General features: G+C 42.3%; 1 protein-coding gene across 1 annotated transcript in view; it reads left to right on the top strand.

The window, feature by feature from the left end:
* The window catches only part of Arsb (arylsulfatase B), a 172,478-nt gene that overhangs the window by 74,196 nt on the left and 71,681 nt on the right, over positions 1-26,601 (top strand). The window contains exon 5 of the mRNA XM_057789978.1: positions 7,842-8,085. Within this exon, the coding sequence (XP_057645961.1) occupies positions 7,842-8,085 (244 nt within the window). The remainder of the gene's footprint in view (positions 1-7,841; positions 8,086-26,601) is intronic.

Genomic DNA, 26,601 nt, shown 5'->3' with positions numbered 1-26,601 from the left:
AGTGTAGCGTGTAATCCAGCAGGGCGATAAGGAGAGAGCCCGAGAATGCCGCTCCTAAATTTAGGCTGTCTTTAATGTCAGGGCAGTCTGCTCTGCACCCTTTACCGGCTCTGGTGGCTTCTGTCAACAAAAACAGCAAATGTTTGCTAGGTGGTGCTTCTCTGCCAGACTATGTGGTAAGGTGGGTTTGGTTAGCTTTGTTTCCCAGACCCAGAGATTAAGTATCCTGGCCCAATTGACAGCCCTGTCACTTGAATGTGTTTCAGTGAAATTAGCAAAGTCACAGTAGGGACGATGGAGAAAAATGACAACAGCCATAAAACAGACGAATTTTGTTCCTGTCTAGCTGTCATTCAGTTCCTTGATTCTGTATGACTGTACTGTAGTTTGCTGGGATGAGGGCACAGAGCATTTGTCTCAACCGCCGCCCCCAGCACTACAGAATGAAAGATATAGCTAATTCGTTCTAACTAAAGGAGACCTTAGCCTTCGTCTCAGGAACCCGTGTAATTGAATAAGGCCCTTGTACTGCCTGCTCCCTGTGTCTGGGATGTCTGCTTTGTGATGGTCATGTGACTGCCCTTCTGGTTTCAGCTTTAAAAAAAATATTAAGATTTATTTTGGATTATTTGTAGCTGTATGGGTTGGTACCCACAGAAGTCAGAAGAGGCTGTCAGCTTCCTGGAGCTGGGGTTAATGGATACAGAGAACCAAACCCAGGTCCCCTGCAGAAGTAGCCAGTGCTGTAACCACAGAGCCAGCTCTGTATCTGTCTCATTCCTTCTCTTTGGACAGCCCAGGCTACTGCTTACAAAGAAGGGCTCTCGTCTCTTTCTCACTTACATCATGAGAAGAGTTTGTGTGTCTCGTACGTAGGCTGCCATGTTCTAGAGCTAGGGTGGCCCTGGAAAATGGCAGAACTCAAAGCAGATTTGCTACAGTGTGCTCTGGAGAGTCCCTTCCAGGCCAGCGCTTTGCAAAGGGCTCCTGAGCAGCCCCCCAAACCTCAGAGTGACTGAGGTACCCAGGTGGGACCAGCAGTTCTTGTAGGCTTGATGCTTACATCCTCACTGGGGCCCTGCTAGTTGACCATCTGTTGATTGAAGCAGCATCTCCATCCTAAGGGTCAAGGTCAGGCAGGGACTTAGAGAGCCTGCAGCATCCCACACTAGTTTTCAGTGTCGACACTCCCTGTTTGGAGCTGTGCTTCTTCTTCATTTACTGGCCTCTCTTTCTGTTAGCTGGTCCTTTTCCAGGTCTTGCAAACACAAACAGCAGAGCTTCCTACTTGGCCCCAAGGAGCAGAGTTATAGGGAAGAAAAGAACCACCAAGAGCCAATCGAGCCAAGTGCCCCAGGAGTGATGGAAATAAATGTGTGGTCTGGGGGAGAGAAAGGCTATTTGGGTTACTAACGGTTCACTAAAGATCTGATATTTAACCTCAGGCCTTAAAATCTGAGTCCAGCAGAAAGGAAGGAGGATGTGTTTGTGTGAGGAAACTAACTCGTACAAAGATCAAGTTAGTCTGAAAGGCCGTGGTGCGTTCTGACGGTGGAAGAATTTAGTTGTACAAGATTGAAGCGTGAGAGACTTGGTAGGCATGAGTGCCCACAAAGCAGGTTGAGGCCACGTGTGTAAAGGATTCTGTCTGGGAGCTGAAGTCTTCCCTTCCTGTGGTGGGAAAGCAGCTGGATCTTTATACGTAGGTGTGGCCTGATAGGTTTGTAACTTTATAAAAATACCTCTGGTGGCATGTAGGTGATATGAAACCTGCTTATCCAAGGAGCCCATTTGAGGGGTGTGCCTGACCCAAGGCAGTAGGTGATAAACTGGAGAGCCGATTTGAATTTATCCACAGCAGAGTTGAGTGCTTGTCCAGTTTAGGCAAAGAAGCTTGACCGCAGTGAGATGAAGGTCAACCCTTCGAGCCGCCGGCTTGATGGTTACTTTAGTGCAAGAGACTTGACTTTCCCCAGACCTTCAGATAATGCTAAGACTTAGACTGATTTTCCACTTTGCACCTGAGTAATATAGAAAATGAATCCAAAAGAACCAGCTGCCAGCCGGGCGGTGGTGGCGCACGCCTTTAATCCCAGCACTCGGGAGGCAGAGGCAGGCGGATCTCTGTGAGTCTAGGCCAGCCTGGTCTACAGAGTGAGTTCCAGGACAGAGAGACCTTCCTGTCTCGGCGAAACAAAACAAAAGGGATCAACTCTCAACCAGTAGGTACAGCTTTGGGACAAAGCCGTGTCCTCTGCAGAGTGGCATTTTTCCATAAGACCCTCACATCCACAAGCGTGCCCTGTGTGGAGAGAAGTCTGGGCTCCTAAAAGATGAGGAAGGTTCCTTTGCTTTTCAGGTCTGTGGGAGAAGGAGGTCTTGGGGAAACCTGGCCCAGAACATTCAAGGGACATCAGGCTGATGGCTCAGGGTAATGTCACATGGTCAAGCCACCAGTTTGTCTGAGCAGGGGTGGGCCTAGTGTTGTCACGGTTTCATTTCCGGTTTTATCAGCTGGATACAGACGAGGTGTCGGTGTCATAGACTTAAATGTTTTTCTCTCGAACCTTTGGATAACTGATGCTTTTCCATGATTTCTGACAGTTATTTTTTATTCGATAATGAATAATAAAGTGAGATTTACCGTCTCCATCTGACAGCATTTGTTTTATTTTGACAGTTCTTTCTAGACAGCAAAGGTTTTCTAATTAGGTTTTGTGTCTGCCAAAATGTTGCTGGGGGCGGGGATCTATTTCTCTGGAAAAAAAGTTTCATAGTTTCCAGCCTAAAAAGCTGGAGTCATCTTATTTTGATTTGGAAGTTTTTGCATAAGCCCGTCAGAAAATGAAGCCAGACTTTCTCCTGAAAAATGAATTCTTAATAGGAGAAAATTAACTCGGCTATGTAGAGAATGGGGAGGGAGAATTAAGAGATGTTTGAGTACAGTGTTTCCATAGTCCCTCTAAAAATCTCTATCTGAACTAGTGATCACTACAGGGTCTCCCCTTTTCTACTGTTTTATTAGAGCACATGATTCTTGCTGTGTAGAGATTCCACCCCCAGGGGGCGCCAAACGTCCCTCCGCAGTTGGTTTTGTGGCTGAAGAAGCCGGTGGAAGTCACAGGTGTGTCCATTGACCGTTCTTTCCTTTAGAGCAGTCTCGAGAAACCAAAAGGGGAAGCCATGTTGCTAACTGGTGCTGGCGACTTTATCATTGCTAATAGCAGAAACATCACGGTGAGCTAATCACAAAAACAGTCCTCCTCGCTGCTGCCTTGGCCCCGGCAGCGTGCTGTGTGGAGATGCATTCAATTCCTGCAGTAGCAGCAGTGGCCAGATTCGATTTCCATCCAGGAGTGTTTTCCTCCCTGACTCCCTCAGTCAGACTAGGATCAGATTCCAGACATAGCTGCCCTCGGCCCCACCACCTCTGATCTCCACCGTCACCACCGTCCGGTATTTTCCACGGAGCACAAACGAGTATGTGGATGGAACCGAGGGACTCATTAACTAGTATTTCAAAGACCTGTGTCTGCTCGGAAAAGCAACAGCAGGCATCGTCTGTGGCACTGTACCACTTCACAGCCATGCCACCCCAGTCATTCATGCACCAGGTTGTGACCACTCTGTTTTGGTGCGTTTAAAAAAATATTTCTTTTAATTTTTTTTTGTTTGTTTTTTGTTTGTTTGTTTTTTTCGAGACAGGGTTTCTCTGTAGCTTTGGTGCCTGTCCCGGAACTAGCTCTTGTAGACCAGGCTGGCCTCGAACTCCCAGAGATCCGCCTGCCTCTGCCTCCCGAGTTCTTTTAATTTTTTTGAGCTCATAATATAATTACATAATTATAAAGCCCCTTCCCTTTCCTTTCTCCAAACCTTCCCATATACCCTCCTTGTTCTTCTGCAAATTCTGTCTTGTCATTATCTTATACATATATGTGTATATTCCTAAAAATATAAATACAACCTGCTCTGTCTGCATAGTATAACTTGTGTGCATGTTTTCAGGGCTGACCATTTGGTATTAGATAACCAGTTGGTGCTTTATCTAATCCCCGAGGAAGACGATATCTCTCGTTCTCAGCATTCCTCAGCTACAAGGGCAGTTTTGAGCACACAACAATTCTCTGCAGTGTGCTCTGTTGGCTGTAGGGGTCTGAGTTTTGAACACACGAAGGCTCCTTCTTTATAATGTTGCTCTGTTGACTGAAGGGGCCTGGTACTCTGTGAGAACTGAAGGCCACATGACATAGAATGTGGGTTTCATAAACTTGCATGAGGATTTGGTCCTTGGGTTTGCGGGAGGAGAAAATGCAGTACAGGATGTATGGAGAGATGGCTCCGTGGTTCAGAGTCTTTGCAGCTTTTCGAGGACGAGGGTTTGTTTTCAGGAATCCACATAGCAGTTCACAGTTGCTTGTAACTCCAGCCCCAGGGGATCCAGTGCCTTCTTCTGGCACCTGCAGACCTGTTGTGCACATAAACTCACAGAAGAACACACACATACATATATTTTTTTAGTCTTAAAAAAATGCAATGGAGTTTGAAGAGGTGGTCTTATATGTCATTGATATCAAATGATGAGATCTGTTATCACTCAGGCCTATGCTGAAGAGGTATTTCTTTAGCCTAGCCCTACACTCTCCTTCATGAAGCAGGACAAGGAACCAACAGTGTGTGTGCCGGTGTGTCCATGAGAAGCCTCCGTGGCAGTGCAGCCTTGAACATCCTCCCCCAACACCCTGGAAGTGATTTTCCCTGCTGTCTCATGGGAAGAGTGTGCTTGCTCTTTGCTGGTACTTGCGGCTTGCTCAGGGAGATGAAGCCTTTTTGTAAGCCCACACTGCACTAGGAACACCAGGGCCTAGCACTGTGGGGCAGAGGCCCCGGGGTCAGCCAGAGCCTGAAGATCTAGATTTTCTATTCTCAACTGTTTTCAGTCCTCATCTTCCTCCTCTCTAAGTAGCAGGACCATTGTAATCTAGATGGTTGGCATGGCATGAAGGACGATGACGGTCACTACTGTTTACTGAACACCCAGGTGGCATTTCATTCTCACTTTCAAAGAGGAACAATGAAGAAACGGAGGTAGCATGTTGTCTCTGGCCACCCAGCTCGTGAGCAGCTGGCATTAGCCGTCAGTTATGTCTCTGTCCCATCTTAGACCTTAAGATCCTGTGAAATCCGTGGTGTCTGATGTGGCGTTAATGTTTCCTTGCTTCCTGTAGACACAGTCCATACTCTAGCGTCCCCTGTGTTTATGGCTTAGCTTTCCACTGTTTTAGTCTGCTAGGGTCCACCATGGTCCACTGAAAATAGTAAATGGAAAATTCATTCCAAAATAAACAAACTCCAAGTTTTAAATTGTACTTTCTTCTGCATGGAGACATCTAGTGCAGTGAAGTCTGCCATCATGCTAGTACATGAACTGTTCCTTCATGTAACATGTAGTATGGTACCATACTGCGGGAGAGAAACCACAGCCACATGACTTTTGGAGTTTTAGATTAGGTCTTTCTGTATTGTTCAGTCTTGTCTCAAGCTCCAGGGCTGGAAAACATCCACCCTTCCTCAGCTGGGGCAGCACGCACCTGCTTTTGTAACAATGTATTCGTTCTGTTTTATTGTTATCGTTGTTGGTGACTTACTATGTCTAACTTATGAAGGGTCACTGTATATAATACAGAACTGGAGAGATGGCTCAGCAGTTAAGAGCACTGGTTGCTCTTCCAGAGGACCTGGCTTTAATTCCCAGCACCCACATGGTGACTCACAGCAGACTGTAACTCTAGTTCCAGAGTTCCACACCAGGTGTGTGCATGTTGTACAGACATATACAGGCAAAACACTCATACACATAAAAAGTAAAAACGAAAAGAAACTAAATTGAACTTTTATTATAGGTGTGTGTAGGAAAAAACAGAGTGGATACTGGGTTTCAAGTATCCACTGGATGTCTTGGGTCACTCCTCCAGGATAAGGACTGTGTGGAACGTTCCATGGAACAAGTCTATCTTACCCCCTCCTGTAGGTCATTTGGACAACAGTGGATTTTTAAAAGAAGCAATGTTTAAGTATCATATACATGCAAATAAAGATTATTTAGATATGTACATGAAGTCACCTTGGCCCCGGGTACCTTGGAAACTAATATGATTCTACAATTTTGGTAACCAAGAAACATCACTGCTGTTTTTCTACAGTCCAAACTCAGTGTTTCCCTCTGAGCTCACACCCAGCTCATAAGCCACCCAGTGTCTGTTGTTCTTACCACTTCTACCCTGTTTACACCAGCACCCTGCACACCTCTGTCATCTTGGAGCAAGACCTTCTCTTCCTGGTACAGCATACAGTGGAACTTCACCTTGCCACCCTGTAAAGGGGGGAAATGGTTCACTTCCCGCCCCTGCCCCCACACCTCGATGTTTGCAGTGTCGGGAGAAACTGTGACTTTCACGCATAAGATAGGGTTTCACATAAGAAAGGTCACCAGAGAGTGGGTTGGTAATTGAGATACCAGCTTCAGGGTTAGAAGTCCTCTTTCAAGATGAACTTATCTTTCTTCTTTTTGAGGGTTTCTCTGTGTAGCGTGGCTGTCCTCGAACTTGCTCTGTAGATCAGGTTGGCCTTCAACTCAGAGCTCCACCTGCCTCTGCCTCCCGAGTGCCAGGATTAAAGGCGTGCGCCACCATGCCTAGTGCTGGAAGACAAATCTTAAAAGGTTTTCTGCCCTCCTCTGAAGGAGCTTGGAGTCACTAAGTGAAACTCCCCTGCGTTTTCTTTTCATGAACCCGGGGAAGGCCAGCTCTTGTGCTCCTGTGCTTGCATCGTTGTCCTCTGTCCGTGAGGTTCCTCCATGGCTTTGTCCAGGCCTCCATCTACACTGTAGAGCTCATAGAGGATGAAAGGGCTTTTTACCAGATGAGTGTCATGTTCGACCCTGGTTATGTCTGGTCCTGGAGGACGGTGTCCCGTGGGAGAAGGGAAGAGGGCACACTGTTCTTCCTCAAGATCCCTTTACCCAGAGTTACATGGAAGCCTCCTGTTCTTGAGCACTGGAAAACATGCCCTGACCACTTTTCAGTAGCTGGGCCACACCGCTCGTCCCCACCCTTAGGCAAAGTGCTACCACTTGGAAAGATGGGGAGGCAAGACAGGCTGAGGAGGAATGAAGCGTTGCTGTTTGGAGAGATAGCTCAGCCTCTAAGTATGTGTACTGCTCTTACAGAAGACCTGGTTAGGTTACAGCACCACATGAGGTGGCTCACACCTGTAGCCCCAGCTGGCATCCTCTTCCTCCACAGGTACCTAAATTTGTAGGCCCCCTGCCCCCACACACTGGCACACACACATAATTAACTTCTTCTTTAAAGAGAGGAAGCATTATCCTTATCCCCCTAACTACCAAATAGAATCTCAAAGGTCATGAGTTTTTCTGAGAGCAGGGAACATCGCAACGGGAACATGTTTTCTTGCTACTCTGGGCATTTTTAAAGAGATTGGCACCTGGGATGTTTTAAAGGAAAGCTGAGGAAGATTGCATAAGTTATTTTGACGTAATAGTCCTTGGCCACAGAGTTGAGTAACAAGAACAGAACTTGTCTAAGGTTGACAATTATTGGATGGATGTCCTTGCAGGAGTATTCTTGTATAAGGTCACAGTAAGCTCCCACCCCCAAGACTGTGGTTCTGGCGTGTTCTCATCATGTGGCATATGCATATGACACCCCACTCCTTCATAACCTCAGCTTCTCCAACGACATCTTTGTCTGTTAGGGCTTGACACAAGGGACTCCATTGTGGTATCTTTCACCTGCTCATGCCAAGGCTTATCTGTGTTTCAGACAATGGTGGGCAGACTCTGTCCGGGGGCAACAACTGGCCACTCCGTGGAAGGAAATGGACCCTGTGGGAAGGAGGCATCCGTGGAGTGAGCTTTGTGGCAAGCCCCTTGCTGAAACAGAAAGGCGTGAAGAGCCGGGAACTCATTCACATCTCAGACTGGCTTCCAACACTGGTGAATCTGGCTGGGGGAAGCACCAACGGTACCAAGCCTCTGGATGGATACGACGTGTGGAGAACCATCAGGTACCTATATGCCTTTCCCCATTCGTTGTCAGGACAGAAACTCCAGCAACTTAACATGGTTGATGGAGAATAATCACTTTGCTTTGTAGGATGACAGTCCAGCGTAGACATACAAGACTCCCTATCCCCCACCTTATAAGAAAAAGAAATGAGTCTCAAATATTTCTTCCAAATATTGTCCTTACATATTTTTAAATCTTACCTTTGGCATTTTGGTTTTGTGTTTTATGCAAAGGACAGGATTCTCCTGTAGAAGGTCTTTAGAGCTGAGAAGTTTTCTTGGTGTAGGACAGAGTATTGCTGACTCCCTGCAGGATGGTGGGGCTTCTACCCTGTTGCCAGCTGGAGAAATGGAGGCCTCAACAGAGATGAAGGCGTGGGATGGGAGCCTGGAGACACTGTGCAGTCTGGAGAACTAAGTTTATTGATAAGTATTTGATGAATACCTACTATGTGATGCTCTGTTCTGGGTTCTGTAAAATTAGAAATAACTCAGACGAAACCCTGGCTCTCAAGAAGCTTACGTTGTGGAGTTGGGGGTGGGGGTGGAGTAAGGGCATTAAATCAGGAAAAGAAGCGAGATACTTCGGGTCCTTTGGGAGGAGATAAGAAGTGTGAAGGAAATAAATGCTGTGTTCTGGGAGAAGGGGACGCCATGTAGGAGCAGGGCCTGTCCTCAGCTGTAGCGATGGCAGCTGTCCTGCCCATTTCTCTCCCACAGCGTGGAAGGGAGGCACAGGCCCTGGAGGCTGGAAGATGTTGCCTTGGAGTATGGGAAGGAAACCTCAAGCGTGGTGTCTGTATTCAGCATGTGTTTAATAACATGTGCATCTGTGATTTAGTACCTAGATCCAGTTTATACATAAAATTACGTGCATTGGAAGTGCTGTATTCACTGAAGCAACATATTGGATAGTACTGTGCTTCTCAGCCTCTTCGGTGTGCCAAGTTTTGTCTGGGGGTCGCTGGTCGAGTGTCCTCTTGCAAATCACCCCATACTTTGCTTTCTTCATCTATGATGTTTTGAGTTCAAAACAGGGAAGTTTCAGGTCTCAGAGGAAATGCACAGCAGAGGACACAGGGGTGAAGAGCCTTGGTGTGCGTGGTTCTTTATAAGGTTGTGTGTATGCGTGAGCATCGTGGGTGGGGACTCAAACAGACTCCTAGCTGACCACTGGCCCCTGCATTCACTGGTGACACCTATCTAGTCCCTAGTTGGTCATCCAAGTTCACAGAGCTAGGGTGCCAATACTGTGCACATACTCTGCACATACGGTGATTGAACTGATCCCTCACTGCTAAGCATATAGCTTATTTCGTTTCTTCCCTCCCTCCCTCCTTCCCTCCCTTCCTCCCTCTCTCCCTCCCTCCCTTCTTTCTCTCACTCTCTTTCTGTTACTTTCCTTTCTTTTTCTCTTTCTTTCTTTTTTTTTTTTTTTTGTTATTTTGAGATAGCATTTCTCTCTACAGCCCTGGCTGTCCTATAACTTGCTCTGTAAACCAGGCTGGCCTCAAACTCTCACAGAGATCCACCTACCTTTGCCTCCCACGTGCTGGAATTAAAGGCATGTGCCACCACCGCCCAGCCATTTCTTTTTTTGTTTGTTTTTAATATTCTTGTTTTTCCTGTAGTCATTTTAATGTTAAAGATATAGGGAACTGCTGAGATATCTCAGCAGGTAAAGGTACTTGCTGCAAGCCTGACAGCCCGAGTTTGATCCCCTCCATGCATGTGGTACAAGGATAAAACCAATTTCCATTTGTTGTACACACACATGTACACATGCACACACACATGTACGCATATGTACCATGCACGCTGTGGCCGGTGTACTCTCACAAACCCTCCACACTAACTAGATAAATAAATAAATAGATAAATGTAATTAAATTTTTAAATCAGGGTTTAGAATGATATCATGTCACGTAGAGGGCGTTTGGCGGCTGTTAATGTGCAAACTGTGAAGTTGACAGTCTCCTGAGCTTGGGAAAGATGGGAGATATGTTCAGCCGAGCCCTCCTGCTTCTCAAAGCACAGCATCTCCTCTAGGAGGAAGGATGAGGGAAGGAGGGAAGGTCTCAGCTCTTCCAAACTCAAGGAGGTCTGATTCTGTTAGCTTTATAACTTTGTTTAAATGATTGTGCTTCTCAAATTCCAGGTTTTCCCTGGGGAATGTATAAAAATTTAAGGCTTGCTTTTCAAGCAGCAAAATTAAAAGGATTGGCCCATTTTTCAACTTTTCAACTAGAGATAACCCTTGAACAGTGCTGGGTCTGAAGTCACCCCTGCATAGTCACAAATTCACACTTAATTTTAAAACTTCTTATTTAACATCTTTATTAATAGGTATTTGAAGTCAGTAGACTCAAAAAAACTTCTAAACTTATATTGAAGATTAAAAATGAAGTTTTTTAAAAAAAATTCATTTTGATCATTTATGAAACAATATACAAAGCTATGTTGAGAAAAACAGGGCCTTATTGTACTATGTCCAAAAAGAAGCATCTTTAAGTAAAAAGTGACAGCAATGAAAGCCCCCGCAGTGCACAGAGTAGGCGGTCTCGGTTTTCTCTCTCAGCAGGCAGAAGGCAAGCCCTGCCACTCAGTCTCTTCTTTCCTTATTGCTGGGTTTGCATGCTCTCTTCTTGATAGGTGATATGGCAGATAAATGACTGTTTTCTCTGTCCTGCTCTCTTCATCATTGAGAGTGGATAAGCCCACAGCTGGCGGAGCTGCTATTTCTGTTGCCTTTGCATCAGGAATTGAAGCTGAAGCTGCAAAGCTGCATGTAGCTGTGCCTCTGGGCTCTGACCTTCATCGCCTGGTTTACCTTGTCTTCTCTAGGCTCTCTGGGGAGAGAGAGAGAGAGACAGAGAGAGAGAGAGACAGAGAGAGAGAGACAGAGAGAGAGAGACAGAGAGAGAGAGACAGAGAGAGAGCTTTGCTGTATGATGGTCTGTAATCTCTGGCCATGCATAGCCTGTGGCACTGGTCTCCCTGGCTGTGTGGTACCCTAGCTATCGATAATCTACATCACTTCTGCATATGAGGTGTTCACCATATGGTCTCTGTATATAGTAAGTGGAGACCTTCACCTGAGTTATGAGCAGCAGTGCCGGTCATAGACCTAGAGCATGCTCTGTGAGCCCTGCCCCATTCTTTCTGTCATCTGTACTCACTCTTGGTAATGCTATGAGTATGAAGGACTATAGACGTGGATGACATAGGAAGCGGCTATTGCCTTTTACTTTGAATTGAAGCTCTGCTGGTCCCACTCTCATCTGCTGTCCCCAACTCCCTTCCCCTCCAACATTCAGACTGCACACGAGACTCCTGCACCTTGGTGGTGCACCCTGCACCCTTGCATGGTGCGTTCTGCACCCTTGCATGGTGCACCCCTCACCCTTGCGTGGTCCACAGCTTGATGCTGCAGTGCTGGGGTGGGGGTGACAGACAATCCTGTCTGCTTCACTGTTCTCCAGGGGACTATCGCCTCTACTACTCGTTACTATGGAGATAATGGAACCAGATTCTCTGGGTTCTGCTCTCCATGTGACTGTACTCTTCCACAACTTTATAAGCAGCTTGCTACTTATCATAAGCCTCACCAGTGACTTAGCAATCAAACAATACATTTTGTGCTATATGAATTAAATGCCATAAAATTATGCCAAAGGACCACAAGAGAACACATTTTTTTTTGCCATTGCCAACTTATGACAATTTGAAAAAACTTGCAAGTGAATTGTAGAGCCAAGAAGTATTAAAATTTCTTTTTTAAACCCAATATTTGTTCTTTAAAAGGTTTGTGTTAAGGATAGTGATACAGTTCAGTGGTAAAGTGATTTTTTAGCATGCACAAGCCTCAGGATCAATCCTCAGAAATGTGCATACCACACATAAACACACACACACAAATACATGTTTTCACCATTTTCTGCATCTTTTCCCTCATTTAACAGGTTTGAAATCAATTGTGATAAAGAAAAATAATCATTTTATAAGCAATTGCTATAAATAACCAGTTTTTCATTATGTCATTTAGCTGCTCCTAGCAAACACCATTTTGTGGAAGGCTCCTTGAAATGCCAAACCATTGCCTTAATTTTTAAACATTTTTATTTATTTTTAATTTATGTGTATGAATGTAATTCACCACATGTGTGCAGTGTCCATGGAGATCAGAAGAGGGCATAAGGTCCTCTGGAACAGGAGTTAGAATTGTGAGCTGCCCTGTGGGGACTGAGAACTAAACCCAGGTCCTTTGCAAAAACAGAAAGTGCTCTTAACCGCTGAGCTATTTCTCCAACACTAGCCTCAAATTCTTATCTGATGTTTTTAGTAAATAACACTGAAATGAACTATTCCTGGATAAAATCTTTGCCTGCATTTAAATGTTTTTTATATGTAAATTATTTTAAATTAATTGTGATAGAGATTATTATATCTATCTCTATATAATATATATCTCTAGAGATAGATATAATGATCTCTCGACATATATAATATTATATATTATTATAAACAGTGACTATAGTTAACTATTCTCCAAGAAGGCTTCTCTCATAATTCATGATGAACAGAAATATTCATTTTCATCACAGCCTGCCTCCCTCCCTTCCTCTCTCTTTCTTTCTTTTTTTCTTTCCTTTCCCCCTTCTTTTCTTCCTTTCTTTTCTTTTCTCTTCTTTTTGGTTTTTTGTTTGTTTGATTTTAAAGACAGGGTTTCTCTCTGTATCCCTGGCTGTACTGGAACTCGCTCTATAGACCAGGCTGGCCTTGAACTCACAGAGATCCACTGGCCTCTGCTTCCTGAGTGCTGGGATTAAAGGCGTGCGCCACCACTTCCCGGGCATCACAGCCTTTCTTGCGTGGTCTTTGAAAAAGCTCTTCAGTGTTCTTTCCATTTGCATTTTCTCTTTTGCAATCACACACTTTTCCTTTCCTACAGTATTTGTCTCAGTGTTTGCGTGTGCATCAGGTACTTGTTTGCTTCACATGGAGGCCAGGAGAGGGCACCAGATCTCCTGGAACCAGAGGTGCAGAGGGTCATGAGCCACTATGTGGGTGCTGGGAACTGAACCCAGGTCCTCTGCAAGAGCTTCAAATGCACTTAACTGCTGAGCCACCACCTCACAATTCAGGATTTATGTGGAAGAAAATCAATCCACAAAACTCAGAAGAAAATCTCAATGGATACCAAGCACACAGCTGAGAAATGAATTTTGAACAAAAGAAAAAAAGCAAGAAAAGCTGATCTCACTGAGAGATATAAGGATGCCAAAACGTTAGTACACAGGAAAATATGAAAACAATTTTGGACAAGTCTATGTCTCACAGCATGAGAAGAAATAGCATCCAAATAATGCATCACTGACTTCAGTTCACGTTATCAGCGACTAATGTGAAGTCAGTGAAGGCTGACGAGGAAGAAAAGCCAGGCACACAATAGGCAGGACCCTGAAGCAGTTGGATGGCAAATTTGAGGATAGCCTGGGCTACACAGCGAACTCTTCTGTCAAAATCAAATAAGTAAATTAAATAAAAGGAGGAGCTAGAGACATGATTCAGTGGACAGAGTGTTTGCACCATAAATATGAGGGCCTGAGTTCAGATCCTCGCCACTCATGTCTGCGCCAGGGTACACGGCAGTCTGCCTGTAATCCTAGCCCATGGGAGGTGGTGACCCAGAACATCTCTGGAGCAAGCAGCTAGGGAGACTAGCTAAATCAGCAGACTAAGAGCTCGTGAGAGACCCTGCCTCAGCGCATAAGCTGGAGAACAACTAATGCCAACCTCTGGCTTCCAAACACAGATGCATACATACACATTCACACACCCGTGCATGACACACACGCGTGTATACCACACACACATGCAAATTAAGTAAGGAAAATATGAACGAGGTAAAACTGCATGGCTCTGATGTGGTCGCGCTGTGGTGTGCTTGGCGCCAAGTCAGTGTTTATTTTTGTTTTGTTTTTTAGGCAGAAATGTACACTGTGGTTCTGTGGGACATTTTGTTCATTTTGAGAAAATTCCTTTGTTCCCGACCACTGGGGCTATTATTTTTGGCGTAGTGCACATCATCGATGTTCATCTGTATCATCAGATTTTAGGTTGTCAACCCCTATTTCATTCTTAAGATTATCTCAATCAGGAATGACCTTTCAGAGTCTGGCTTCTCTGTGTTTCTGCCTGCAGAGAAACTGGCACAGTATGTGGTCACCTTTAACTCCAACTCACTGTCTTTCTTCAGTATGTTTTCTCAGTGATCAACCCTTTAGGGAGTCAGAGCTCTGGGTTCTTCAGGATTGTTACTAAAAGGATATAGCCCATATATGCTATATCATAAGAGAGTAGGCTTTTCTATGTGTGTGTGTGTGTGTGTTTTAAGGCAGATTTGTCTCTGCAGGTTAATCAAACGTTTCCAGGCTCGCTCTGTGGAAAACTCAGCATATCATATCATTCCAGGACAAAAGTTCTGAGGAAAAACAAATCTTCATGTGCCCCTGGCTCTGCTTAAGTCTTTCCACACCAGTGGCAGGACACCTCACACTCACCAGCAGGCACAGAAAGTGACTAGTCACATTGGTGTCAGAGCCGCCTTCCCACTCAGCAAAAGCAAGCAGCCAGCCAAGGGTCAGAGACACTTGATCCGTGCCAAGAGGACGGGAGGTTTTTTCCAGGAAAGGAAAAACCATTTTTTTAAGGTGATGGCAGTTTTTTCAACGTTGAGCAGAGGCGCATGAAATGGGCATGGCAGTTAATGGATGGCCATCGGTGCTGGCCAGGGCATCAGAGGCCTCCCTCAGGGCATGGACATCAGTTCTTCTTAGACTTGCTTCAAAATGTTAAGAGGAACAGCAGAGTTCTAGAGCTGTTCTAGTTTGCTTTCTGTTGCTGTGAGAAAACACTGTGACCACAAGCAACCTGGGGGAGGGAAGGGTTTATTTGGTTTACGCTTCCAGGTCGGTCACAATCCATCATTGAGGGAGATCAGGGCAGGAGTGTGAAGCTGAAATCATGCTTGTTGCTTGCTAGGTACTCTCTGATCGTGTTATACAAGCTTTCTTATATAACCCAGCATCACTTTCTAAGGGATGGTGTTGCCCACAGTGGGCCCACCCCTTCTGCATCAATTATGAATCAAGAAAACACCCCAGACATGCCCATGGGCCAGTCTAGGCAATTCTGCAATGAAAGCTTTCCTCTCAGATGGCTCTAGGTCGTGCCGGGTTGATAGTTAAAGCTAAGTAGGGCACTGATGCTGTTTTCGATAGGGCAGTTGGGTTGATAGTTAAAGCTAAGTAGGGCACTGATGCTGTTTTCGATAGGGCAGTTTCTCTTCCTTCCAAGAGCACACATCATTTCTAGGGTGCCCAATCTTCTCCTGGCTCTTTCCAGTGCTGTGTGTTTTTCTGTCTTACACCAATAAGCAGCTTACAGGCTGTTTCTAGATATTGTATAAGATTGGATGACAAAAAGGGAGATCAAAGGATTCACACTTCATATGATTTCTTGATGAACTTGCTCATTAGTTAATCTTAACATAAGACAGAATTGAAGCCTGGCGCTTAATGGTAGGAATGCGCTTTTCCTTTCCCATCCATGGGGACTGCATCTGTGTATGGCACCCAACTTCAATGACAATTGACTATTAACTACTGGTGTGCAATGTCTTAAAAACTTACTGTGTTGTTCTGGAGATGGTTTTTCTTGCTATTGAAGGTTCAAGAAGAAAGTCATACAAAAAAAATCACTTCCCTCCCCTCCCCACCTGCATCCTGGATACCATGAAGCCCAGTGGTCATTGAGCCAGAGCAAAGAATCTCTGATTCTTATTCTTCGTTGTAAGTAGTGCTGCAGTCAAATGGATTGTGAATAGTATTTCCTAGACGTGGTAATAGTGTTTGAAGTCCTCATTAGCACTGGGATCTGTTTCACACAGCGAGTGCCTCACTGCTGTCATCACTACCCTTCTTGAGTGTGTTTAAATATGTGCTAGATTCACCACTGGTCTCTTCTTCATTCTGTTTCTTTTGTGGAGCACGGGTAATAAAAACCCAGAGACAGATATTGGGGTTCAACCTGAAGATCAGAGCAGCAAAGCAGTCAAGCTACTAGAGAGCTCTTACCTCTATGAAATATTAGGACTAAAAGAGGGAGCAAGTTCCTGTCTCATCCACCTTATATTCCTCTCTAGTGCTGGGATTATAAGTGTGCACCACCAGTGCCCAGCCTCTATGACTAACTAGTGTGGCTGGTGGGATTAAAGGTGAGTGCCACCACTGCCTGGTTTGTATGGTTGACTAGTGTTCCTGCTTTGCATTCTGGTCTTCAGGAAAGCTTTATTTTTTAAAAATACAAATGATATGTTACTACATTTCCCCCTTTTTAAAAATCTAAAATAAAGGAAGGCTATAATGCACCCACCCACTGTGACAGTGGAACTGATTTATTGGGAGCCCACCAAGGCCAGCTGGTCTGGGACTGAATAAGCATGGGTTGATTCCGGACTCCCTGAGCATGGCGGTCAATGAAGGCTGATTAGAAGCCAAGGACAATGGCACTAGGTTTCGATCCTAATACATGAACTGGCTTTATGGGAGCTTAGCCTGTTTGGACGCTCACCTTTCTGGACGTAGATAGAAGGACCTTGGTCTTCCCGCAGGGCAGGGAATTTGGACTGCTCTTCAGTATCAAGAGGGAGGGGGAATGGAGTGGGGGGAGGAGAAGAGGAGTGGGGGTAGGGGGAGGGAAGTGGGGGGAGGGGGCAATATTTGGGAGGAGGGGAGGGAAATGGGAAACGGGGAGCAGGTGGAAATTTTAATTAAAAAAGAATTAAAAAAAAAAATAAAAAAATAAAATAAAATGTAAAAAAAAAGAAAAACTATATATAATAAGTACAATAACTATTTATATTCTATAAGGCAATAAATATATCAATAGTATCTAGTCTATTTTCATTCAACAAATTCAGAGAAAATACACCATATCCAGCCTATCTTGGTGAGTCCAAAGTCTTGTACCTAATTTACTTTCTATTATAACTTGATTTCTGCATCTGATAAACAAGGATAACTATAACTATAACTATCTAGTCTTCAACTCCCTCAGAGACCCAAGAAGGAAATAATATTAACTGAGTAAGCAAGAAGTGCAAGCAAGCAACTTTCAAAAAATGTAGGAAGTGAGAGAAACAGCTGACTGCCTGGATAGTCACCCCAAGTTCCTCTGCAGCATTGGGGCATCCATCTTCAGCCTTCAGACCTAGCATATCTGACACACATTTTGTGAAGCAGGATATTTTGCAGAGTTGTCCTTCCTTGTCTTGACAGTGTTTGGCAGTTACTCTCTTTTGTGTCCTACTTGTCCAATTAGGACAACATACTGTCAGCGGCTGAGACAAGGGCATTTTCTTGCTCTGTGGCTTGCTTTTGCCACAAAGAAAGTAAAATCTATGTGGAGTTTCTTTGATGCCCATTATCTTCTCTGAGGTAGATTGGTTCTGCCAGAAACAGACTTGTCTCGTGGTCATAAAATAAAGAATATTTGTTATTAAAACATCTTAAATATTTGGTAGATCTCTGAAGTGTTTGAAGATGACCTATCTAAAATATATCTATGTTTGACCTTAAAAACATACCTAATGTGACCGCACATTCAATTATCATAGGTGATTAACTATTAACCTGCATTTCCTTATTATTCTAGACAGTTGGTAGTAACAATTTTCAAGGACTAGAAATTTGCATTACACTGTTAAATGAGTTGTGTAGGTACAACACCTTGGACAAGAGTAGAAATGTACGTACAGTATGTTCTAGTAAAATTAATCTTAAATTTGTATCATTATACAGAATTTTAATACAATATACAAAAAAATCCAATCCATTATAAAGCATTTAAAACTAGTAGCTGATTTTTAAAAATAGATTCAATAATCTACCTTTTTATCTTATCATATCTATATCCTCCCTTTTTTCTTTCCAGAGTAGATTCAATAATTTATCCTTTTATCCTATCATATCTATAGCCCCATTTTTTTCCTTTCAAAGCAAGAACTCTTAATCTTATCTCCTCTGTTTAACTTTCCTTCTTGCTGTAATCAATAACAACTTGTAACCAACCCCTCTAAACAATAGCAAATATCCATAACCCATTGAATGACTAAAAACCATCCACCCCACCTCCTGGGAATGTGGGTGTCATATTCTTAAATTACCTTCTGCTGTCTGGGGGCGATGGCATTTTTAGGGGATTTTGAAAAGAAAAATTTGGGTTAATTGTCAAGTCCTGGGAGAGGCAGCTGCATCATTTGTTGTCCAGTCTCTATGAACTGGGAAAGTGCAGGACTTATCTCAAGTTCTGACTAGAGTAGTCTGTTAGGCTGGATCATCTCACCTAGCCACCTCAAAATTGTTCTGAGTAGTTTGTAGTCTGAAGCTGATATTTAGGTGGTATTTTTCAGCTTAGTGGTGCTATCATAGTCCTGGAGGAATTGTCATTGTGGCGCCCTATCCTCCTTTCGGATACTTCAAAGGTCACTGTTAGACATGCTCATGGTTCACTGCAGAAAACTCATAGAGACTCTGACCAATATCATGTATAAAAAGGTAGATGAAACTTTTTTCTAGAATTAGTTAGTACTCCATGTGACCATTAATAGCATGACAAAAGTATAGAATATATATGTATTAATCTTATAAAATTTATACCTAAAGAAAAGCTGTTAAAGAGTCAGTATTAAACCAAAGGATAATGAGATTAGTAACAATAAAATAGTCCTTAAATTTTTGTCTTTCTTCTGTCTCATATCAGGTGACTCTCTGACATGAGACAGAGATTTTGGATTGTAATTTAATAAGTATGCTTGGATTTAGAGAAGGAGAGAGCCACACTGCAACTCCAAAGCCAGCTTTAATCTTCAATTGGACTGGGACCACAAAAAGACCATTTGCATTATATGTCTGTAAAGAACAGTAGAAATAATCATTTGGGAAGATTTTTGAAATTTTATCCTGTTGGAAATGTGTTATACCAATAGGCCAATTTACTTTTTTTTCTTGAGACATTTTTTTTGGATGATTTGTCCTTTTTCTTCAGATGTCTCATTTGTCCAGTGATCTTCAAATTCCTTAACTGGATGTCTTCATTCCCCTGAAAAGACAGAAACAAAATCCTTCCGCAACCCTAACTTTGGGGAGATTCTCTTTAGGGAAGTTATATCTGATCAAATGAAAAGCATTTGTTAGTTTTAAAGGTTAGTTTAGTTTAAACAGCCATGGTGCTTAATGAACTATGATCTCTTCTAATTAAGAAGAGATCTTATTCAAATAGAATCTTTATCAATTTTGATGGTATCCATAGCTTTTCTTCTCCTGTGGAAACAAAGTAAAACCCTTTTTCCAACATAACACATGTCCGGGTTTCCATGCTGAGGCCAACAAATCTTGAAAGTATATTGGCTGATTTAATTCTGTAGTTTTTTCCTATTATCCAGTGTCTCTCTGCAGCTGTTGTTCCTTTTTCATCAGCATTTAGAAATTTATGGTTTGTTTCTAAAATTTGGGGAGTATTAATCTGAGTATTCCCATTGCTATAACAAATCAAGTCCCCAAAATTCATTGCTGTTTAGCCACATGTGGTTTTAATATTTCTCTCTGTTTTTCTGCCCCTATACATTCAACCCATCTTGTGCTCTGCTTTACCTGAGATAAAGTTCCAGTCCATAAAAACTGAACATTTACATCCTGAAGAGGCCAATTTGGATGCCAAGATTTTGGTGACATAATTGTTACATCCCCACCTGTGTCTACCAGGCCTTCAGTGACAATGTAATTTATTCATACTTTTAATTTTGGTCTTTGTTCATTTATAGAAGTTTGTCAAACTACTCACTTTATGGTTTCTCCTGTGTTTTTTGTTCTCTCTCTGTAGCTTTTCTGTGATCCAGAGCAGTATCGTTTCTTACAACAGGCATTAGGTTCTTTAATTGCTCTGGGAAGGTTACTAATCCCAACATGCATGTTAGTTCCAGGTGGTTGTGACTAGTTGATCATTCTCTTTATGGGTCATCTTCCCATGCCTGGAAGGCACCACACATTTACCTTAGTAGCTGCCACGCCTTTCTGTATTACCACACGTTATCTTGGTGGCTGCTATGTCTGTCTGTATTCTCACACATTTAGTTGGAGGCTGCAAAGCCTATCATCTTGTGGATCTTCTTGCTTTGTTCAGAGATGCAGTTGATACTGCATTTGTTTGAGCAATGCTTTGTTCAGAGATGCAGTTGACACTGCATTTGTTTGAGCAATGCTTTTCTGAAAGCTGCTTTTTAAATTTGCTCTTTGAGAATTGCATACATGTACACAATGTATTTTGATCACATCTACCCCTCACTGCCCCAGACTCCCAGATCCCCACTACCACATCCTATCCTTCAATACCTCATGTCCTCCCTGCTTTATATAACCCATTGAGTCCAGTTAGTTCTGTCTATATGCTCATAGGTGTAGGGCCATCCATTGGAGCATGGCCAGCCGACCAGGGACACACTGTTGAAGACAACTGAGTCTCCCTTCTATGGTAGTAATCAGTTGCCAAAAGCCCCTCTGTGAGAAATGGGGCCTCATGAGTTCCTCCCCTACCCATGCTGGAATTTTGACTGGATTGATCTTATCCAGGTCTTAGACAGAAGCCACACCTGCTGTGAGTTTGTGGGAGCAGCAGTAGCTATATCCAGAAAATGCTGTTTCACAGCAGAACTTTCCAACCTCTGCTCTTCCAACAGTTTCTCTGCCTCTCTTCTGCAGTGTATCCTGATCCTTGAGGGGAGGGCTGAGACAAAGACATCACATTTGAGACAAGCATATAGGCACAATAGCGGCAGGAATGTTGTGGAGGTAACCAACTCCTTTCAAATTGGCTTCTGGCCTACTCCATAGGACAGAACACATACCTAATACTGCAAACATGGCCAAGAACCAATGGCTGGCAAGATCATAAGCCCTAGATGAGAATCTACTACTATTATTTTGCTACATGGACATAGTATCAAGTTGCCATCATACCCATAGATTAATACAGCTTTTAGCCCTCATCAGAGATGCTTCTTTTTCTAGTGATTGGCAGCTAGTATTAAATAATGCTTTTGTGACTTAATTACATAGGCTCGAGACAGTACTTATTCTAGAGCCAGTTATCTTTCATGACTGAGCCAAAGCCTTCTATGCCCATTGCTGGTGAGTGATGAGTATTTCCGTCTGGGTGCTGTTCTCACCCAGTTTGAATTCTGAACACCGTTCCTGTCAACCCTTCAGCTGGGATTCTTTATCCCTGGTGCTAAGTAGTATTTAGCCATGCTCTAAGGGACCCTCTACAAAGCTCCCACTTTCAGCAGGATCTCTTCCTGGTGGTAAGTAGTAGTTAGCCATGCTCTAAGGGATCCTCTACAAAGTTCCCAGATCTTAGGAATCCTCTACAAGCTCTCCAGTTCTATTTGTGTACTTTCTCTTCTCTAGAACTCTCTTTGTTGGACTCCTTGGGTTTTCAGCTCTGTCTCTTCAGCTCAGGGAGTTTTCCAGGGCCCATCTCAGTTGTCTTTCATCTACCAGCACTTGGAAACTCCCTCAGACTGGGGCAGTCACATGTCTTAGTTTTTCCCACCTATCAAGCATCGTTATCCTTTGGCTAATATCTGGTGTTATTCTTTATACATTCCAGCTGGTCTTTTGTTTGAGTGGTTTAGGAATCATGGTAAGTAAATCCCATTTGTCCATTTTTCTGTCTTAGGGAAATGTAGTAAGACAAGCGGCTGGCTGCATCCCACCACCAGACTAGCTTAATCCCCGAAATAACCACATGGAAAATGTATTAATTAAACACTGCCTGGCCCATTAGTTCTAGCCTCTTATTGGCTAACTCTTACATCTTGATTCAACCTATTTCTAATAATCTGTATCGCCACTTGACTGTGGCTTACCGGGAGAGATTCAGCATGTCTGACCTGGTGGCTGGCTTCATGGCGGCTCTCTCTGACTCTGTTTTCTTCCTCCCAGAATTCTGTTCTGTCTACCCGCCTATCTGAGTTTCTGCCCTATCAAAAGGCCAAGGCAGTTTTCTTTATTTAACCAATGAAAGCAACAGAAATACAGGACATCCTACATCATTTCCCCTTTTTCTGTTTAAGCAAAAAAGAAAGGCTTTTACTTTAACATAGTAAAATTACATATAACAAAACAGTTATCAAGCAAGAATTACAGCTACATTATTTTTATCTTTTATCATAACAAAGGAAAACTATAACTATCTATTTTTAACTCCATCAAAGACTCCAGAAGGATATAATATTCCCTAAGTAAACAGGAAGTCTATTGTAAGCAACTTTTAAAACTCTAGAGATGACAGAGGCATCTTGCTGCCTGGACAGTTACCCAAAGTTGTTTTTGTACCATTGGGGCATCCATCTTTGGCCTACAGGCCCATAGTATCCAGCAGACGTTTTCATGAAGCAGGAAATTTTAAAGGCAGTTTAGTCACTTTCTGCTGTGTCCTGCAGAATGTCTCACAGACTCTTTCATGAACCAGGAACCCTGAAGAATCATCTCACCTTTAGGCAAGTTAAGCAGTCCTCTCTCTGCAGGTTCTTTGTGTCCAGTTTATGCAACAGTCCAGACAAGAGCAGTTTTTTGTCCAGATGGCTAACCAACTCCATAAGGAGCCTCGTTGATGACCATCTTCCTCTTGAAGTACATTGGTGCTGCCAGGAGCAGACGTGTCTCATTGTCATGAAAACCCTAATTTATTAAAATATTTTAAATGTCATATTCTATAGTCTTTGAAAGATATGAAGAATGCATATCTAACTTAAATATATCTCTATATATCTAGAAAATCTAATGACTACAAACGACTATTATCAATGATTACCCATTAACAACCTATATTTTCTAATTATACATTACATTTTTAAATCAACTACACAATCACAATACCTTAATCAAGATCAGAAATACATATACATATAACAAAATTGACCTTAAATTTATATTAACAAAGCAAAATTTATACCAATGTAAATTATTCATATCTATATCATTTCCCCCTTTAAATGTAAAAGAAAATTTATAAACAATATTTGGGAATATGGGCACAGATTTTTTTAAAAATGTTTTTTGTTGTATGGGGGCACTGTTATTTATGTCTTTTATGGTACAACCTGTCTGTTAGCTTTATTTCAGTCTGCAGTTGAGAGAAGTAATTTTTTGAGGGTATTTACTTACGGCAACCTTTTAGGAGGGTGAGGTCCATGAAACCATGTGATTGTTCTGGAAGCAATCTATAGGTTCTCATCTTTTGTGAAAACAAAAGAAGAACCTCTTTTTTAAAGTATCATATCCTTAGATCCAAATTTTGAAGTCATAATACCTTTATAATATTTATTTTGGCTTAGCTTGGCAGCCCATATAATGAGATGTTTCTTTGTACTTAGCTTTTTTACAGTTAAAAAAATTTAAAGAAGACACAATAATATACAAAATTTAGGCTTTTTGTGAATTTTTTAATTTTATGTGGCTTATTTTTTTATTTTTTTTAATCTATAACTATTTGTACTCTGCCTTTTTAAAGACTTTACCCCCTCATTTTTAAGGCATTAACTTTATTTTAAGGCATTAACTTTATTTTTTTTGTATTTTTTTCAAGCCTACGTACATTATCTAACAGTATGACCCATTTAGAGGTCTTTTATGCCTGAATCTGTCCCATTGTATTGTCTGTAATTTCCTACTGTCGTGAAGAGATTTTAAAATGCTGAGCAGCTTGGTTGTGGCTGCTCTGGAAGTTGGCTCCACCTTTTTTTAATTTTAAAATGGTGGATGTACTATTTTTGCTAGCTCTGGGTTCGCCAGGTAGGAGCCACGCTCAGCACTTTAACTCTTGAGACTGAGTGTGTGGCACATAAACTCTTTTTTTTTTTTTTTTTTTTTTTTTTTTTGAGTTACAGTCAAATCTGTCATACAGGGCATTGCACAGCCTGGAAACATCTCTGTATATGGTGGCAGGAATCCGCCATGTTGTCCCGCCTACCTAAGCCTGATTTCTTCGTCTGTCCAGGCAGGAAGAGCTGAGCCACGGGCATGGTCTCAGCTACTTTCCTCCCAATCCCGAGCGGACAGACAAACATCTAGGCCCACAAATGTGCCATAGTCGGAGTTTACACCATCGGCAGGGCCCAGAAAGCCACGTTTTAAAACTGCACGAGTTTTTTTTTTTTTTTTTTTTTTTTTTTTTTTTTTTTTTTTTTTTTTTTTTTTGTATAGCTGTTGAAGGAGCTATGGCACGTCACCAGCTGTGCTTAACTTTATATTTGTGTCTAGAATTTTTTTAAGCCCTCTCAGTTTTTAAGTAGAGTCAGTTTACCACATTGGGCACCATTCTGTAGTAAGACAAGCAGCTTTTTTTTTTTTTTTTTTTTTAATTAGATTACTGCCTGGCCCATTATATCTAGCCTCTTATTAGCTAACTCTCAAATGATTCAATCCATTTCTAATAATCTGTATCGCCACTTGACTGTGGCTTACCAGGAGAGATTCAGCATATCTGACCTGGCAGATGACTCCATGGCAGCTCTCTCTGACTCTGTTTTATTCCTCCCAGAATCCTGTTCTGTCTACCTGCCTATCTGAGTTTCTGCCCTATCAAAATACCAAGGTAGTTTTCTTTATTTAACCAATAAAAACAACAAAAATACAAAAAGACCTCATACATCAAGGGAAAATCGATGTAACCAATAAGAAATTGACTGTGCCTTTGACTTCACTGCTTCCCACCTTATTTTCTTTCTTTTTTTTTTCTTTTAAACACTGCCTGGCCCATTAGCTCCAGCCTCTTATTGGCTAGCTCTTACATATTGATCTAACCCATTTCTAATATTCTGTGTAGCACCACGAGCTGGCTTACCAGGAAAGATCTTAACCTGCATCTGTCTGGAGTGGGAGAATCATGGCGACTCACTGACTCGGTTTCTTTCTCCCAGCGTTCTGTTCTGTTTATTCCACCCACCTAAGAGTTAGCCTATTAAATGGGCCTAGGCAGTTTCCATGCTCAGGTGTGAGCTCTAGTTTAACTCACAGTCAAAGGAGGTGCTTTTGATAGTCAGTCCTTTAAATTTAAGACTTGGCCCTACGTGTTTTACTCTAATGGGTGAGTTTTATTTATATGTATGTTACTACAATTGTCATTTTGTTTAATGAAATATTTTTACATCTTATTTATTAGAAATTTTAATATTTAGAATTATTTGTATCTTCTTCAATTGCTCACCAATATACTAATATCCTTTGGTAATTCTCTTATCCATAAGGGACCCAACTAACTTGTTCAGCCTTACCTTTCTACTTTCCAGATCTTCTAGCTTTATTATTAAGTATGTTATTTCTATTTTGTCAGAGCATATAATATGAAACGCTGTGTTCTCCCACCCATGTTTTGTTCCACTATTAGGTCTGCAATATTATAGTTAATACTAGCCATCCATCCATTTCTGAAGCCTTCCCAGTGGTTTCTTCCTTGGAAGAATTTTCCTTGGATAAATTTCCCAGAATTCTTTAGATTCTTACATACCTATCAAAACATTTTTATAACCCTGATAATTAAAAAAAAATCTCAAATAATTTTAAAATAAACATCTTTGTCTCATACTGTCTTTCCTTGAATTTTTAAAAACCATTACCCCTGTCTTTGCTTGTTTGATATGTTGCTATGGATAGGTCTAATTTCAGCCCGGATTAATTTCCTTTGCAAGTAGCAAGTTCCTTTCCTTCAGAGGCCTAGGGGATCGTCCGTGTCACTATTGTTCCTATGTAAAAGACTGTTGCTAGGTGTGTCTTAGAGCTGACCATTCTGGGCCAGTTTTCTCAGATACAAAGTAGGTTAGTTCTGTTTGGACATCCAAGTCTTTTGTTCAAGATATGTACAATTAGTTTTAAATACTGTGTTCTGTTGTTTCATTTTCTTCTTCAGAGACTCCATCTGTAGTATTTGAAACTTCTGGCAGTTTCTCTCTCAACCTTTTTGCTTCTTAATTTTGAATTACCTTCTCTTTATTTCTCTTCTGCCTCCGCCTTCACATACTTTTAGTTATACATAATGTCCCTGGTTTCTGAGAGTTTTGACTTTTTTCCCCTTTAGGTAGTGTATACACTGTGGTTCAGGCTGACGTGGGACTCACTACATAGTTTATGGTGTGCTCAGATAGGCCCTTTACCTACTGAGGTTATAGGAAGAAGCCGCCATGCTGGGCTTGTTTATCTCTTCATTCTAGTTTCCTCCCTTAGTGAAGTACCTGGGATTTTGAGTTTCCAAGTCCTGGTGTACCGTTCTTACTTAATTCTACCCAAAAGGCTGGGAAGTGACCCTCCCCCGCCCGCTTTAAATTTTGACAGTTACTAAGTTAATTATAAATCATATTTGCTTCATGCTGAAATATCACATGACAGTTTCCTTCTGCT

The sequence above is a fragment of the Chionomys nivalis genome, chromosome 15 (genome assembly GCF_950005125.1).
Source record: "Chionomys nivalis chromosome 15, mChiNiv1.1, whole genome shotgun sequence".
Classification (NCBI taxonomy): Eukaryota; Metazoa; Chordata; class Mammalia; order Rodentia; family Cricetidae; genus Chionomys; species Chionomys nivalis.
Note: the sequence above shows the minus strand (reverse complement) of the source record. Positions and strands in the feature narration are given on the sequence as shown.